The sequence below is a fragment of the Scardinius erythrophthalmus genome (assembly GCF_964197995.2).
Source record: "Scardinius erythrophthalmus genome assembly, chromosome: 10".
In the NCBI taxonomy this organism is placed as follows: domain Eukaryota; kingdom Metazoa; phylum Chordata; class Actinopteri; order Cypriniformes; family Leuciscidae; genus Scardinius; species Scardinius erythrophthalmus.
In genome coordinates, this window is record NC_138230.1 from 42485631 (window position 1) to 42503405 (window position 17775).

At 38.8% G+C, this 17775-nt stretch overlaps 3 protein-coding genes across 3 annotated transcripts; all 3 read left to right on the top strand.

Moving 5' to 3' along the window:
• Positions 1-547: 547 nt before the first annotated feature.
• On the top strand, positions 548-4150 carry eef1a1l1 (eukaryotic translation elongation factor 1 alpha 1, like 1). Its single transcript, XM_081376359.1, has 8 exons — positions 548-833; positions 1446-1602; positions 2156-2335; positions 2430-2726; positions 2832-2982; positions 3064-3320; positions 3403-3637; positions 3727-4150. The coding sequence occupies exons 2-8, from the start codon at positions 1459-1461 to the stop codon at positions 3849-3851; spliced, it is 1389 nt and encodes a 462-aa protein (XP_081232485.1). The 5' UTR covers positions 548-833; positions 1446-1458; the 3' UTR covers positions 3852-4150.
• Positions 4151-4301: 151 nt separating this feature from the next.
• On the top strand, positions 4302-9625 carry LOC308697229 (elongation factor 1-alpha-like). The gene is made up of 8 exons (XM_081376387.1): positions 4302-4482; positions 5388-5543; positions 6392-6571; positions 6678-6974; positions 7088-7238; positions 8553-8809; positions 8898-9132; positions 9223-9625. Exons 2-8 carry the CDS (start codon positions 5400-5402, stop codon positions 9345-9347), a joined length of 1389 nt encoding a protein of 462 aa, XP_081232513.1. The 5' UTR covers positions 4302-4482; positions 5388-5399; the 3' UTR covers positions 9348-9625.
• Positions 9626-11063: 1438 nt separating this feature from the next.
• Positions 11064-17313, top strand: LOC308696888 (cyclic GMP-AMP synthase). Its single transcript, XM_081375820.1, has 6 exons — positions 11064-11126; positions 11209-11438; positions 12162-12390; positions 12769-13032; positions 13186-13285; positions 16797-17313. The coding sequence occupies exons 1-6, from the start codon at positions 11099-11101 to the stop codon at positions 17302-17304; spliced, it is 1359 nt and encodes a 452-aa protein (XP_081231946.1). The 5' UTR covers positions 11064-11098; the 3' UTR covers positions 17305-17313.
• The last annotated feature ends 462 nt before the right edge of the window (positions 17314-17775 follow it).

Consider the following 17775-nt stretch of genomic DNA (forward strand, 5'->3'; position numbering starts at 1 on the left):
ATGATTTGCTCAAGAAACATTCATTTTTATTATCAATGTTGAAAACAGTTGTGCTGCTTAACATTTTTGTTTTTAGGAAACCATTCAAAGGTTTTGGTTAAGTAATATAGGCCTATATATATATATAAACTTTTATTCAGCAAGGACACATTAAATTTATCAAAAGAGACAGTGAAGACATTTATATTGTTACAGTAGATTTCAATTTCAAATAAATAGGGCCTACTGTTCTTTTTAGGCTACCTTTCTATAAGAATCCAGACAAAAATGCATCACGGTTTCCACAAACATATTAGGCATGCAAAAAAATAAGAACCATTATTAATAACTGAGCACAAAATCAGCATTTTACTATGATTTCTAAGGATCATGTGACACTGAAGACTGGAGTAATTATGCTTCTTTGATCACCGGAATAAATTAGTTTAAAACATTACAATAGTCATTTTAAATTGTAACAATATTACTGTTTATTTTTACAGTATTTTTTTTTATCAAATAATTGCAGCCTTGGTGAAATTAAGAGGCTACTTTCAAAAACCTTAATGTTTTCAAACTCTTTACTGTATATCGCAACATATCTCAAATATTTGTAAAAATATAATTTCAACCAGTGAACCCGATGCTCGGTGAAACAAAGTCGTGACGTATCCATGACGAGGCGGGGAGATTTTCACGCAATTGTGTGTGATTTGCGGGTCGAGTAGGGAGGGAGAGGAAGCGGGGGGTTGTTCCTCCTCCCGCGTATAAATTCGCCAAACGAAGAATTTTTCTTCCTCTTTCTGTTACCTGGCAAAGGGGAGCAGCAGCCGAGGAGTTATCTCTCAATCCTGGTGAGTGCTTTTTCTACTGCATAGGCCTTGCGTTTTTAGTCTGTTATTGTCTGATAGCAACTTTTGGACAATTTGATCAAGAAATATGTAAGGTTGGCGGTTTCTTTTCAAATTTCTGCGGTGTTCCGTTACTTTGTGTGTTTTTCTCACTGACGGTTTATATAATGGTTTCACTCTAATTTTGTGTTTTAATGTTGTTTTTTTTAATTTGTATGTTTGGATGAGTTTGGGTTAATTTTATTTTCCCATTGTTTCCGTGTACGTTTATCGTTGAAAGAATGAGAACCGGCAAGAGAACAAAGGCACTAACCGACTGAAGTCACAGGCCTGTTAAAAGGCTTCCACACATTCTCGCATCCAACAGCTGGTACTAGAGACAGATGTCTGATTCCTTTTGGATGCCTTTCAGATATTTTAGACATGTATTGTAACTTAATACCGCACTACTCTAAAGAAACACGTGTCGCAGTCGCCTTATGGTGAACTAGGCCGGTTGAAAGATGGGCCATCTCTTACTTTTGTTGCGAAATCCCCAATCAAAAGTTTTAAATATGAAAAATCTGTGATTGTGTTGTGCGTTTATTAAGCTTTCCCCTTTATTTTCTCATACAGAAACTAATCAATCATGGGAAAGGAAAAGATCCACATTAACATCGTGGTTATTGGCCACGTCGACTCCGGAAAGTCCACCACCACCGGCCATCTGATCTACAAATGCGGTGGAATCGACAAGAGAACCATTGAGAAGTTTGAGAAGGAAGCTGCTGAGGTGAGTGTTTGTACGCTTTAACGTTTTTGTTCGTAAATAGATTGCGGCATAAGTTGAGGTAACAAGAGCCAAAATGGCGGCGGTAGCACGCGTTCCTGTGCTCAAGCCGGCTGGGTGTGGGAGTGGGCGGAGCTTAAGCTGGACTAGCGATGACGTTGCAGTTTCTGTAATGGCGCCTAGTAGGCCGAGCAACATGTGCACTAGCTCTATTCAACCTTTCAAGCAGTTTAACTTCTCAATCAATTGTTTTATAAAAATAATTGTTAATTTTAATCAATGTACTCTTTAAAAATTTGTATATATATACATGTGTAAAGTTTAGTTTGTGCCCTTAGATTTTTTTTTTTCTCCCTCTTGCAATGACTTTACTGATATGAGGGCAGGACAACTTGTTAGTCACATGAGATATCAGCAATAGCAAACCACAAAGATCCAATCAATTACCTGGTGGACAAATTAAGTCGTATCCTTTATCTTTTGTATTATTGCAACTAGGTTCCGGTTAAAATAATGCCTCCCTTTTATTAACGTTTAATATCTGTTTCTCAAACAGATGGGCAAGGGCTCCTTCAAATATGCCTGGGTGCTGGACAAACTGAAGGCCGAGCGTGAGCGTGGTATCACTATTGATATTGCTCTCTGGAAGTTCGAGACCAGCAAGTACTACGTCACCATCATTGATGCCCCTGGACACAGGGACTTCATCAAGAACATGATCACTGGTACTTCTCAGGTAGGTCTACGCTCCATTCTTACATAACTGTGCTCTTTGGGAGTAATACTGAAGTAGGGTGTGGTTTAACTGTTCTTGTTGTCTTCCCACCCAGGCTGACTGTGCCGTGCTGATTGTTGCTGGTGGTGTTGGTGAGTTTGAGGCTGGTATCTCCAAGAACGGACAGACCCGTGAACATGCCCTCCTGGCTTTCACTCTGGGAGTGAAACAGCTTATTGTTGGAGTCAACAAGATGGACTCCACCGAGCCCCCCTACAGCCAGGCCCGTTTTGAGGAAATCACCAAGGAAGTCAGCGCCTACATCAAGAAGATCGGCTACAATCCCGCCAGTGTTGCTTTCGTCCCAATTTCTGGATGGCATGGAGACAACATGCTGGAGCCCAGCACAAACGTAATTAACTTAACTAATTTGCATGGATGAAATTGTCTAAAGTTGAGCAATTTTACAGTATGCTCTTGGTTTTCAGGTTTTAATTGGCATTGTCTTCCTTTTTAGATGGGCTGGTTCAAGGGATGGAAGGTTGAGCGCAAGGAGGGTAATGCTAGCGGTGTTACTCTTCTTGATGCCCTGGATGCCATCTTGCCCCCAAGCCGTCCCACCGACAAGCCCCTCCGTCTGCCACTTCAGGATGTCTACAAAATTGGAGGTTTGTATTAATACTGCAAATGTTCAAGTTCTGATTGCCAAACGCTTGGATTGTCTTTAATGTCACTTTAATCTCTTCAAGGTATTGGAACTGTGCCCGTGGGTCGTGTGGAGACTGGTGTCCTCAAGCCTGGTATGGTTGTGACCTTTGCCCCTGCCAACGTGACCACTGAGGTTAAGTCTGTTGAGATGCACCACGAGTCTCTTACTGAGGCAACTCCTGGTGACAACGTTGGCTTCAACGTCAAGAACGTGTCCGTCAAGGACATCCGTCGTGGAAACGTGGCTGGAGACAGCAAGAACGACCCACCAATGGAGGCTGGCAGCTTCTTGGCTCAGGTTAGGCCTTATTCATCATTCTGGTTGCTTTTTATAGTCCGTCTTGATGTTAACTCCTGTATTAACTCGTGTTGTCTTGCAGGTCATCATCCTGAACCACCCTGGTCAGATCTCTCAGGGCTACGCCCCAGTGCTGGACTGCCACACTGCTCACATCGCCTGCAAGTTCGCTGAGCTCAAGGAGAAAATCGACCGTCGTTCCGGCAAGAAGCTTGAGGACAACCCCAAGGCTCTTAAATCTGGAGATGCTGCCATTGTTGAGATGATCCCTGGCAAGCCCATGTGTGTGGAGAGCTTCTCTACCTACCCTCCTCTTGGTAAGTTCACATGCTAATTGGCATTCTCTCATCCATATCTTCAGTATCCGCTTGTGTAGGACGTGATGCTAATCGCTCTCCATCCACAGGTCGCTTTGCTGTGCGTGACATGAGGCAGACCGTTGCCGTTGGTGTCATCAAGAGCGTTGAGAAGAAAGCTGCCGGCTCTGGCAAGGTCACGAAGTCTGCACAGAAGGCTGCCAAGACCAAGTGAATTTCCCTCGATCACGCTGTTCCAAAGGTCGTGGTATGTTCTGCCCAACCTCCTGGAATATCTCTAAACTTGGGCACTCTACTTAAGGACTGGCTAATGCTGATTAAAACTCATCGGAAAAATTTTCGCAGGAAAGGAAAACAACTTGGATTAAGTGTGTGGCTTTATTGATTGACTGATAGTGCCTCTTTCAGTTATTAAATTTGTGTTGAAATGGTTTAGAACTGCACCTGTTGCCACAGTAAAATTTGGAAAGAAGCTGCTGAATAAACTAATAAACGTATTAAAAATCGAAATTGTGCTTTGTCTCCTGTGATGACTGGGGAAATGGGTGGGATTAAGGATGAGCAACTGTGAAGTGATTCGTCAGGGTCATTGCAGCTGTTTTAACACGTGTTGCAGCCCTTTTTTTCCCTACCTTGTGCCCACTTAAGTGATGTGTCTTCCTCCAATCGCAAATAGTGAGTGCGCAGTAAAGCTACCAATGGTACCCCTCATCTAAGCAGTATCTATGTGGTTTAAGAGTTTTCACATCCCACCCCTGTCTGAACCGGTATAAATTTAGACGACCAGTGAGACTCGCTCCTTTTTCTCCAGTCTTCTTGGGGCTGTCTGTAGTGCTTGTAGTCAGGTAAGTTTATTACTGCGTTTTATTCACTCAATCCTTGTGTAATGTGTAGCTTGACATTAGCATAAGGAAAATATCCTTTTAAATATTTTTTAGGCTAACTGTTCAGATCAGGTTTTTCTCTTGGTCGGGTTTGACAATTGGATTACATCAGGTTTCTTTTTTTACTCTACTCCCCCCTTTTCACTGACATGCACATGTAGAGAGCACAGACTTATTGGCAAAGCTGGAGAGAACATGGCTGGTGCTGTCATTCCAGTCCTTCAACATGGAGGACAAGTGAATCGAGGGAGGGGAGGGTTGCCAGGTCTCTCGAAAAAGAAGCCTGCACTGGAAAAAGCTTAATATAAGGCTTTCTTAACGAAAATGTGGGCTTTTTAATTTAAAGCTAATCTAAATAGCATCAAGCAGCAGGTGTAATTTAATGGGTAAATCGCATTTTATTGTGCAATGCTGTTTATGGTCACTGCCACTGCAGAGCTGTATTAGAAACCCTCACAGCAGCGTTAACTTTTCTTTTTTTGTAATTTGATGCAGAGGTAATATAATACGAAGTCAACTGTTATAAAATGAACATTTAAAGAAAAAAATTCAACCTTAAACTTTGCAGTATTTATGAAGCTGATGACAAATAATACGTGTCATCAGTCTAGAAAAAGGTCTATTATAAATGGACTTGGCAACAACAATGCTGCGCGTTCACGCAGACATAGCCCTGGCCCCTGACTAGAATGCGCGCGCATTGTGTAATTCATCGTTCATATAACGTTACTGTCATTGTGATTTTTTTTTTTTTTTTTTTGCCATAGATATTCCGATTCCTTGAACACTAATAATGTGTAATGTGTGTTTAAACATCGCGACAATGTTTATGCCGTCGAAACTAAACCAGCAATGTCTTTCCACAGTACATTTACAATATGGGTAAGGAAAAGATTCATATTAACATCGTGGTTATCGGCCACGTCGATTCTGGCAAGTCCACCACCACCGGTCATCTCATATACAAATGTGGAGGCATCGATAAGAGAACCATCGAGAAGTTTGAGAAAGAAGCTGCTGAGGTACGTCATCAGCCGGGTGACTGACTTCCGATGACTAATATATCCATATGACAAGAATATTCTGGGCGTGTCCCTTTTTTTAAAACACCATGTGTAGTGAGCGACATCTAGAGTTTGGTTTTATTGGTATTGGCCAGTTCTGAATATCTACTGAGCATAAATACTGGAATTTTTATTAGAATATAATCATTCATGAAATGTTGAGAATTATGATAATAACAATGGTTCAGTTAATGCATAATTTGTAGACGTCATGTTTGAAAAGATGTTAAATTAATTATCTATCTATCTATCGATCGTACACTCTAAAAAATTCTGGGTTGTTTTAACCCAATTTTGCGTCAAATATGGAAAAACCCAACCATTGGGTTAAATTTTTAAATTACATTTTTAACCCAATGTTTGTGTTTGTACATATTTGACCCTAAATTGGGTTAAAACAACCCAGCATTTTTTAGAGTGTATGTCTATCTATTGTTCTATTTATTTGTCATCTATTTATCTATCTATCTATCTATCTATCTATCTATCTATCTATCTATCTATCTATCTATCTATCTATCTATCTATCTATCTATCTATCTATCTATCTATCTATCTATCTATCTATCTATCTTATGTCTATCTATTGTTCTATTCATTTGTCATCTATCTATCTATCTATCTATCTATCTATCTATCTATCTATCTATCTATCTATCTATCTATCTATCTATCTATCTATCTATCTATCTATCTATCTATCTATCTATCTATCTATCTATCTATCTATCTATCTATCTATCTATTTGTCCAATCAGTCTCTCAAACATCTCAAATATGCTTCTGAATATTTTTTCTCCATCAAGATGGGCAAGGGCTCCTTCAAATATGCCTGGGTGCTGGACAAACTGAAGGCCGAGCGTGAGCGTGGTATCACTATTGATATTTCTCTCTGGAAGTTCGAGACCAGCAAGTACTACGTCACCATCATTGATGCCCCTGGACACAGGGACTTCATCAAGAACATGATCACTGGTACTTCTCAGGTAGGATTTGTTTGTATTTCAACATATCAATCACAGGTACATATTGCATTATTTTCTTTGTTTAATTTAAATGTCATGATTTTTATTTGTCTCTCCCTCCACCCAGGCTGACTGTGCCGTGCTGATCGTCGCTGCCGGCGTTGGTGAGTTTGAGGCTGGTATCTCCAAGAACGGACAGACCCGTGAACATGCCCTCCTTGCCTACACTCTGGGAGTGAAACAGCTTATTGTTGGAGTCAACAAGATGGACTCCACCGAGCCGCCCTACAGCCAGAAGCGCTATGAGGAAATCACCAAGGAAGTCAGCGCCTACATCAAGAAGATCGGCTACAACCCCGCCACCGTCGCCTTCGTTCCAATCTCTGGATGGCATGGAGACAACATGCTGGAGCCCAGCACAAACGTGAGCGTCTGCTTTTTCCTGGCTCGGAAGAAGTTGTATAGATGCTTCTAAAGGGTTTGAGATCAATGCGATTGCTCATGCTTTGTCTTTTGCGTTTTCCTTTTGGATAATAGATGAGCTGGTTCAAGGGATGGAAGATTGAGAGGAAGGAAGGCGCTGCCAGTGGTGTAACTCTTCTCGAGGGCCTGGACTCCATCCTGCCACCCAGTCGACCCACCGACAAGCCCCTCCGTCTGCCACTGCAGGATGTGTATAAGATTGGAGGTAACATTAACCACCAACCAGGGTTATTCGATTTTAATTTACTTTTTATTTTATTTATTTTTTATATATTTAATTTACATTTTGATATTTGTCTTTTCAGTTTATTCTGTGTTCACTATGATTTGTAGTTTTAATTTAAGTTTGTTTATTTAGTTGTTCTTTTAGTTTTAGTATTTTGGGGGCTGCCATAATTAATCATTTAAATTTCAAATAATTTATATTTATTTATTTATTGTAATAAATAATTTTCTCGGCATAGTCAAGAGCAGTGATTCTCAACTAAGGGCCTCAAAATCAAGTAAAAATCAAGATATTTCTAATTTTAATTCACTCCCTCAAAAAGTGTTTTTTTTTTATCTTTAACAAAAACAGGTTTACCTCTAATGTTAAAAGTATGATTTCTAGACCTGGAAAAGTTAGGGGTATTGTTATAATGATATACATTTGTTTAGTTATGCCAAGCTCTAAAATATTTTACTGGGTAGAATTTGTAAAAGAAAAATCTTAAAAATCCTTATTTTCAGTACTTTCCCAGTAAGTGTCATTTTCATGTTTAATGCAAGCCGGTTATAAATATTTCATGTTTTATAGTATACCATGAATCCAAAACTAAAAATAATTTACAAACTTTTTATTTATTTCGAGACATGAAAATAAATTTAGTCTGTGTTTCCCAGTTATATTGGTTATTTTCATTGTGTAATGTTGCTGTTTGAGCATGAAAACACTCTGTAAAGTTACAAAACACAAAGTCCCTCCAGTGGGAGTTATTCTCTATATCAGAGTCAGTGTTTCTGAACTCCTGAAACGCCTCCATTGTAGTCTTGAGTTTCTTCCGGGAACAAACACGTCATAATATTCCTCATTTAAATAATTAATATGCAGAATAAAGGGGCGGGGCCTGGTTGAGTTAGTTAGTAGTGTGTTGAAACTGGTGGTTTTGGTAAGGGGCGGGACACTTCCCAAACACACTCGAAACACTTGACCAATCACAACACACTGATCCAGCCGACCAATCAGAGCACATTGTGCTTTTCAGAAGGAGGGGCTTCATAGAGACAGGAACTAAACGGAGCGTTACTGACAGACTGGGAAGAGAGGAGCTGCAACAATGGAGAATAATGAAAATAATGTCTATTCAAGCATTAAAATCTATTCTAGTGTCTAATAATCAAGGTTTAGTAAAAGGGCTTTTTAAGGTAAAAGTGTTTGCTATTATTTTTTAGTTTTCATAGCAATAACAACACTGCCTTACTCACAATTTTCTCTGATGAGAGACCATGTTCAAACATTCTCCGTGTTTTTATCCTTCAGGTATTGGCACTGTGCCCGTCGGTCGTGTTGAGACCGGAACTCTAAAGGCTGGTATGGTTGTGACCTTTGCCCCTGCCAACGTGACCACTGAGGTTAAGTCTGTTGAGATGCACCACGAGTCTCTTGTTGAAGCTCTTCCCGGTGACAACGTTGGCTTCAACGTCAAGAACGTGTCCGTCAAGGACATCCGTCGTGGAAACGTGGCTGGAGACAGTAAGAACGACCCACCAATGGAGGCTGCCAACTTCACGGCTCAGGTTAGAGTATTCTCTGATTGATCGTCTTTCTATAACTGACAGGATATAAAGTGCTTTATCATGTTATTGTTACCCCTCTTCATCCCAGGTCATCATCCTGAACCACCCTGGTCAGATCTCTCAGGGCTACGCCCCAGTGCTGGACTGCCACACTGCTCACATCGCCTGCAAGTTCTCTGAGCTCAAGGAGAAAATCGACCGTCGTTCCGGCAAGAAGCTTGAGGACAACCCCAAGGCTCTTAAATCTGGAGATGCTGCCATTATCGTTATGATCCCTGGCAAGCCCATGTGTGTGGAGAGCTTCTCCCAGTACCCGCCACTGGGTAAGTGTGATCATTTATGTTAAATATGCAATTTTACATAAGCATTCTGGTTGTGTTCAAACTCCCTACCATCCCGCTACTACTTTTCAGGTCGCTTTGCTGTGCGTGACATGAGGCAGACCGTTGCTGTCGGTGTCATCAAGGCTGTGGACAAGAAAGCCGCCTCTGCTGGCAAAGTCACCAAGTCGGCTCAGAAGGCAGCCAAAGCTAAATGAATCGCCCCGTCAGACACACAGCAAGCCTCATTGACATCCTACACTGCAATATTTCAGAACCTGAGCTCGGTTTTAAAGGACTGGCTTATGCTGATAAAAACCCATCGTAAAAGCTTCAGAAGGAAAGGAGGAAACCATGTATTTCTGAACATATTCAGAGGAAATGATTAGCAAAATAAACAATGATCATACATCACAGATTGTGCCATTATTCTTTCTTGTCAAGTGTAAAGAATCAAGTGTAAGTGCATTCATAAATAAATTATTTTTGAACATGATGCATATAAATAAGTTTCAAATTCTTTTTTTTTTTTTGCCTTAATATTCTTGCTTTTCTGCCTTATTGTTAGCCTAAACTAAAATGATTAAAAATCATTTTGTCGATTGATATGAAATTTAAAATGAAAATTAGAAATGTTTGAATGGCAGCTAACTAAAAATAAAATAAGTTGAAGTACTAAAATTACTAAAAACTGAAATAATAATAAGTTCAAGACTAAATAGAAATAAAAAAAACTAATAGCAAAAGCACAACAAAATTACAAGAAATTAAAATGTAAGCTAATTCATATAATTCTGGGTGGTTGCTAGGCAGTTGCTGGGTGTTCTGGGTGGTTGCTATGGTATTTTTGGTGGTTACTATAGCGTTTCTAGACGTTGCTAGGGTGTTCAGGGTGGTTGCTAAGGTATTTTTGGTAGTTGCTAAGGTATAACTAGGTGGTTGATATGGAGTTTTTATAGAGTTCTTAAAATCTCTAATAACGAGTGCCTTCAGTACGGCACTATATTATATTACTATAATATTATATAAATAATACTAAACTAACACTGTTTGTCACCCACATATCCATACTGTTATGCACTAATGCTATTATTGATTAAAAACACATAATTTTGTATCGTTAATTTTATCATCCAGCTGTTTAGATGAATAAGAAAGGAGTTTTAATTTCATCGTCTGTTGTAACACTTTAAATACAGCCTCCCAAAACACATGCTCACCATTTCATTAAAGAAGAGAAGAAATACTTTTAAAGCCACTAAAGGTTGCACTTTGGTCACTACATAACATCAGACCAAGGCCTTTTTTTACATGGAGAGAGAGAGAGAGAGAGAGAGAGAGAGATCAGCTGAAACAGTATTTTATACATCCGTAAATGCGCCACCTGTGTGACGTCAGCAGGTAAACGTCATGCATGTGTTGCTTAAGTTTCGGGTTTACAGGATCACAGTCACACCCTGAACCTTTTACTGTAAAGTGAAAGCTCGTCAAATGTTGCAGGGAGGAGCTTAGAGTCAAAATACACTTTGTGCTGATCTGCACTAATGGATCATATTCTCTAGACCAGGAAACGGGTAAGTCTGCATTCACGCATATCAATGATTGGCAAAGCTTAAATAACAAATAGATAAAATGTGGTTTCACGGTATGTGCCACAAAGTTAACTAGCTTAACATTCCTGTAAGTTTTAATGACTTGCGCGTATGCCATTCTTTTGTTCTTGTTGCAAGACACACATATAAATGGATCAAAACAATCCCTGATGTATGTGTCTTACTTTTCATGTATGTTCTCAGTCTTAAAATTTATGAAAGCCATAAAAACAGGGTGTATGCTCTTTGGCTGTAAAACAATCAACATCTTCAGGCGTATTTCATTTGCTTTGATACTGCATGTACATTTCAGGCAGGATTGAGCGTTGGAGGATCAAGCACTGTATCTGAGACCTTGGGATATTCAACGCTCCATCATGGAAAGCCAAAGGAGAATGAAATCAGGTAATGAGGAGGATATTGTGGTTCTGAGGTAATTGTATGGCGTGTGGGTTTCAGAATAACCTGTTTTGTTCTGTTTTGATAGATGTAGTTTCTGCTGGACCTCCTGGAGATGATATTTCGCCGGCGCTGGACCGCTTGATCAGGCAGAGAGGTCGGGATCTACGGCTGCGTAAGATTGACCAACAGAACGCTGTGAAGATAGTGAATCATCTGATCGAAAGCCTTCTGGAATTCCTGAAGAATAACGAGGATCAGCCCTTCTTCAGGGACGTCTCGGTTGTCACCAGCGGCAGCTACTATGAGATGGTGAAGGTGAGAAATATGAATGCAGACAAAAATCAGCTAGAAGTGTCTAATAGAAAGAGTTTAGGTTGGTATCAGGAATTATTATACACTACTGTTCAAAAGTTTGGGATTTTTTAAGAAATTAATGCTTTTATTCAGCAACAAAGAGCATTAAATTGATAAAATGTGACAGATTTCTATTTATTTTTTGTATTCATCAAAGAATCCTGAAAAATATATTTCACGGTTTCCACAAATATGAAACAGAACCTCTCTGTAGTGATAATAATAAAGCTTTGATCAGAGGAATAACTTATATTTTAACATATATTCACATAGAAAACAGTTATTTTAAATTGTAATGATATTTCACTATTTTTACTGTATGTTTGATCAAATAAATGCAGCCTTGGTGAAGCAGAAGAGACTTCTTTCATAAACATTAAAACATACCAACCCCAAACTTTTCAACGGTAGTGTAACTGTAATACATCTCAAAGAACAATGTAAAGACTGAAATTATTCATGAATGTTCGTCCGACTGTTTGTACTGTACTGTATTTTATTTTTTATTTTTCTTAACTGTTTTAATTATTCTTATTTCTTGTTATTATTTTAATTTCTTCTATGTAAAGCACTTTGAATTGCCATTGTGTATGAAATGTGCTATATAAATAAACTTGCCTTGCCTTGCCATGAATGTTTGATGTGATGCGTAATGATGACACACATGAATTTTATTACCAACAGATCAGCAAACCCAACGAGTTTGACATTATGCTGAAACTGAAAGTCCCGAGGATTGAAATGTCAGAACTGGAAGAATATCAAGGACTGTTTTATAATCTGAAGCTTTTTAGAGACACACGCACCGAAATCAAGCACTTTCTTCTGGAAGATGAACGAACCATCTCAGCCTCCAAAATCAGAGATGAAATGCACCGCTTGGTCCGCAAATTCATTAGCAGTAATTTTAAAGGTGTGTGATCAGTTTCTCAACAAGTTCACTTACATGTTCAGATGGCTCTTTTATACACTACCAGTTAAAAGTTTTCGTTTTTTTTATTTCTTTTTTATGTTTTATAGGTTATTAATTAATAGGTAATCTTCATTGCCATTTAAGTGAAATTATTGAACTTAAATATACGAGCTTGATAAAAATGATCATTCTAGAAGAAAATTTCAGATGGCACTTAGAGGCTTTTGCATCTGAACTATTCATATATATATATATATATATATATATATATATATATATATATATATATATATGTAGTATATTTCTTTCTTTAAACCTAAACTTTAGTGATGTATCGTTAACATTTGAGACTGTTTTTGGTTCTTTCGCCCCTCACAGGTAAAGGTTGGGTTATATGCAAGAAACTGATCAATTCACCAGCGGTGACTCTTGAGTTTCACAACAAAGAGAAGGAAGATGACGTGATGTCTGTAGATATCGTTCCTACTCTCGAGGTGCCACAAGGTTGGCCACAAGCGGCACGGGCCGGTCCCAATATAAACAACTGGCTTGGAAAGAAATGCCGCCGCCAGTTGGTAAGTAAGGCTGTGTATTTCGTCCCGAAGAGACCTAAAGGAAGAAACCTCAAAGACAATGCCAAAGGTATGCTGGAAGTTATTCCTTTCTTTTCTTTGGCAATCATTTAAAACATTTTTCCTTGTATAGAATCTTTTTGGCGTTCAGTAAAATTTGTCAAAAACCCTAGGGTTCTATATAGAAGCTTTTTATTTATATATTTGCGGTATATGTTTTCAGAGAGCTGGCGGATATCCTTCTCTCACATTGAAAAAGAGATGATGCACTATCATGGCAATAAGAAGACGTGTTGTGAGAGTTCTTCCAATAAGTGTTGCCGGTAAGTACGTAGGTTCATATTAGGTAGGTTAAAAGGTTTGGTCACCCCAAAAAAATTTAAATTCTGTCATTAATTACTTACAAAAGGCTCAGAACTAAAAGTAGATACAGCCCATGGTACACTCCTGAACTCACCGCCCTTAACCAACATAAGAATATTCTGTGGCGTACGGCATTAGCATCGAACAACCCCAGAGACCAGCAACTCTTTAGGGAAGTCAGAAATCGATACACACAGGCGGTCAGGAATGCTAAGGTTGGCTTCTTTAAACAGAAATTTGCCACCTGCAACACTAATTCTAGAAAGTTCTGGGATATAGTAAAAACTATGGAGAATAAGAACACCTCCGTACAGTTACCCACAGCACTAAAGCTAGACAATATTATCACTACTGACAAATCATCCATGGTTGAGAACTTTAACAAGCATTTTGCCATGGCTGGTCATGCTTTTCATCGGGCGAATCCGACTCTAATTAACAGCCCCTCACCCTCTGTAGCACTTAGTCAAAATTTTCCACGTTTTTCCTTTGCCAATGTCCAGATAGCCGACGTTCTAAGGGAGTTGCAGCATCTTGACCCCTTCAAATCATCAGGATTAGACAATCTGGACCCTTCCTTTTTAAAGTTGTCTGCAGGAATTATTGCTAATCCCATCACCAGTCTTTTTAACCTTTCTCTTAACTCATCAGAACTACCTAAAGATTGGAAAACTGCTGCTGTAATCCCTTTATTCAAAGGAGGGGATAGTTTAGATCCAAACTGCTATAGACCGATCTCTATTCTTCCCTGCATTTCAAAGGTCTTCGAAAGAATTATTAATAAACAAATTATTCACCATCTCGAATCTCATCATAATCTTTCCGAAATGCAATCTGGTTTCCGAGCCGGTCATGGGTGCACTTCAGCCACACTTAAAGTTACAAATGACATCATAACTGCTATTGATCAAAAATACTATTGCGCAGCAGTCTTTATTGACCTGGCCAAGGCCTTTGACTCTGTCAATCATAACATCTTAATTGATAGATTAAGGAATTTGGGGTTCTCAGATGATTGCCTGGCTTGGTTCAAAAATTATTTCTCTGACAGGTTTCAATGTGTTAAGTCAGAGGGCTTACTTTCCAGTCCTCTGGCTGTCTCCATGGGGGTGCCTCAGGGATCAATTCTAGGGCCGACTCTATTTTCTGTATATATTAATGACGTTGTTCTTGCTGCAGGTGATTCTTTGATCCACCTATATGCAGACGACCCCATCCTTTATACGTCTGGCCCGTCGTTGGACACTGTGTTAAAAAATCTTCAAGAGAGTTTTAATAATATACAGCATTCATTACGTTCCCTTCAACTGCTTTTAAATTCGACCAAAACTAAATGTATGTTTTTTTACCGATCTCGTACTGTACCTACCTGCCCATTAAGCATCACCACACTAGATGGGTCTGTTATAGAACAGGTAGACAAGTACAAATACCTAGGGGTTTGGTTAGACTCCTCTCTCTCTTTCCAGACACACATTAATCAGCTTCAAACTAAAATTAAATCCAAATAAAGCCTCTCTTACTTTTCCAGCAAAACTCGCTCTCGTGAAAATGACCATCCTTCCAATTATTGACTACGGTGATATTATTTACAGAATTGCTTCAAACTCTCTCCTTAGTAAACTAGATGTTGTTTATCATACTGCCATCCGTTTTGTCACCAATGCTCCATATAATACCCACCACTGCGACCTCTATAGTTTAATCGGCTGGCCTTCATTACAGACCCGACGTCAAAAACATTGGTATCATTTCATCTATAAATGCCTACTGTGTAAAACCCCACCTTATCTAAGATCTTTATGAACCTTTGTTCAAGCAGGTATATCACTTTGACTGCTACTAAAGCCCGTACCTCCTTTGGCCGTCTTTCTTTCCAGTTCTCCGCTGTTAACGACTGGAATACACTTCAAAAATCTCTGAAGCTTGAATCCATTGTCCCGTTATCCACATTCAAATTATTATTAGCAAACACATTGTCAGACCATTGTACATGCTAATCCCAGCTCACACTTTAGTTATTAATATATGTGTTTGTACATTTTAATATACCATGGCAGTCTTTGTCTGTTTGATCTGATGTCTGATCTGTTTTGTCTTGTAATTTCATGTGTAACTTTTGTACCTCGACGCTTTTATCTTGGCCAGGTCGCCATTGTAAATGAGAAAGTGTTCTCAATGTGCTTACCTGGGTAAATAAAGGTTAAATAAAAAAAAAATAATAATAATAATTACTCACCCTCATGTCGTTCCAACCCCATAAGACTTTTGTTCATCTTCAGAACACAAATAAAGATCTTTTAAATGAAATATGAGAGCTTTCTGTCCCTCCATTGACAGCTACGCAACTACCACTTTCAAAGATGTAAAATAAGTCTCTGATGTCCCCAGGGTGTGTGTGTGAAGTTTTAACTCAGAATACCCCACAGATATTTTTATATAGCATGTTAAAGTTGTCTCTTTTTGAGGGGTGAGCAAAAACACACCGTTTTTGTGTCTGTCCCTTTAAATGCAAATGAGCTGCTGCTCCCGGCACAGGGGGGCGGAGCTACAACAGCTTGCACTCACAGACATGCACTAAAAATTTCAAAAATGTTTAGCCTTTTATGTTCAAACCAGAGTCAGACGAAAGAGATTCAAGAAGAAGTTTATGTAGTTTATGTGTAGTTATCTTCTAGTCATTGATTAGCATATTCTGTCTTAATAATCCTTTAAATCATGTTCAGGGGGCGGGGTTTATGTAAATTTTAGGGTTGGTGATGTCACTAACCCGGGAGGAAGCTCGTTTAGTTCCTACCAGCCGTTTGTTGTAGTCCTTAAAAAGCAATTTTTTAAAAAGCAAATATCTCCCTTTGCTTTGAACTTTGAGCGTCGTAACTTTGCAGATGTTGTTTATGCTCAAACAGCAACATTACACATTAACTAAAGTTAGAAAAGTAAAATCATAATCAACCTTTAAAGTAATCCATGTGACTCAGTGCTTTAACCTTGATTTTATGAAGCAACGCAAGTGCTTTGCTTGTGCAAAAAAGCATACAGTAATTTACCACTTTAATAACAAAATCTCCAACGCACGTTCACGACAGCACAAAGACGCATTTGTGTTGCATTGAAAGTAGACGTTGTTGCGTGAATGTGCATTGGAGATTCATATTTTGTAAATAAAGTAGTAAATTATGTTATTTTTGCACAAAGCTGCTTCATAAAATTGAGGTTAAACCACTTGGATTACTTTAATGATGTCTTACCTACATTTCTGGGCCTTGAAAGTGGTAGTTGTGTAGCTGTCAATGGAGGGACAGAAAGCTCTCAGATTTCATCAAAAAGATCTTCAATTGTGTTCTGAAGATGAACGAAAGTCTTACAGGTTTGGAACGACATGAGGCTGAGAAATGAATGACAGAATTTTCATTTTTGGGTGAACTATCCCTTAAAGTCTTGCTTCCCCAAACCTGTTCTCTCCTCTCTTAGGAAACGCTGTTTGCAGCTTCTCAAGTGTCTGATTGAGGGACTGAAGCAGCGTTATCCCAAAGAGCTTGAGCCTCTGTGTTCCTACCATGGGAAAACAGCCTTCCTCCACGTGCTCTCAGACCGAGTGCGGGATTCCCTCTGGTCTCCAGGCCAGCTGTCTGTCTCCTTCATGAATCTGTTTGGATACTTCGAGCGACGTGTACTAGATGGTTCACTACCCCACTTCTTCGTTTGCCACCATAATCTGTTCTCTCCGCCTGCGTTTCCCAAAAAAGCGCTTGCATTTCTGACCAATGTCCTGAAGGAGCAAAGAGAACTGGGGCTCCCTGTTTTAAAGGTGCCGAGTCCTTCCGCTGCTCTTATTCCTGATACTGATGTTACTGATATTCACCCAAACCCAATCAATGGCACTGACAGAACTGTTGCCTTACATTCTTTTAGGCATGTCTATATCGGGCTAGTGGTTGTTATTGTGTGTGTTGCAATCGGATGTGCATTTCCAAAATGATTTTGTAGAATCCTCTCCAAATGGAAAGATGGGCATTATCATTGTACAATACAATATCTTTGTTTTTATTAATTTTTTACAATTTTTAAATCATGCAAAAGATCATGCATTTATGACATATGCTTAAATTATTTTTGTGTGTGTGTGTAAGAAATTTATAAAAAAACAGTGCATGTAAACTCTTTTTTGTATGGATCAGTGAATTGTGTAAATAAACATGTTAAAAATATCTTTCATTTCATATTTGAAAAACATATTTGATTTCCATATTCTGAAGAATAAAACTGAAAAAAAAAAGTTTTTATATAGGCTAGTAAAACTGTGAACTTCCTTTCCTCATAAAGTGCAATTTATCTCTATAAATTTAGGCATTTGGTACTTTTCAAAAGCGGCTAACTTTTGATTAAGACAACGTGTCTGTACTTCAGATGTGAAATCTAAACTCCTATTTTCTTATTTTCCAAACAAATT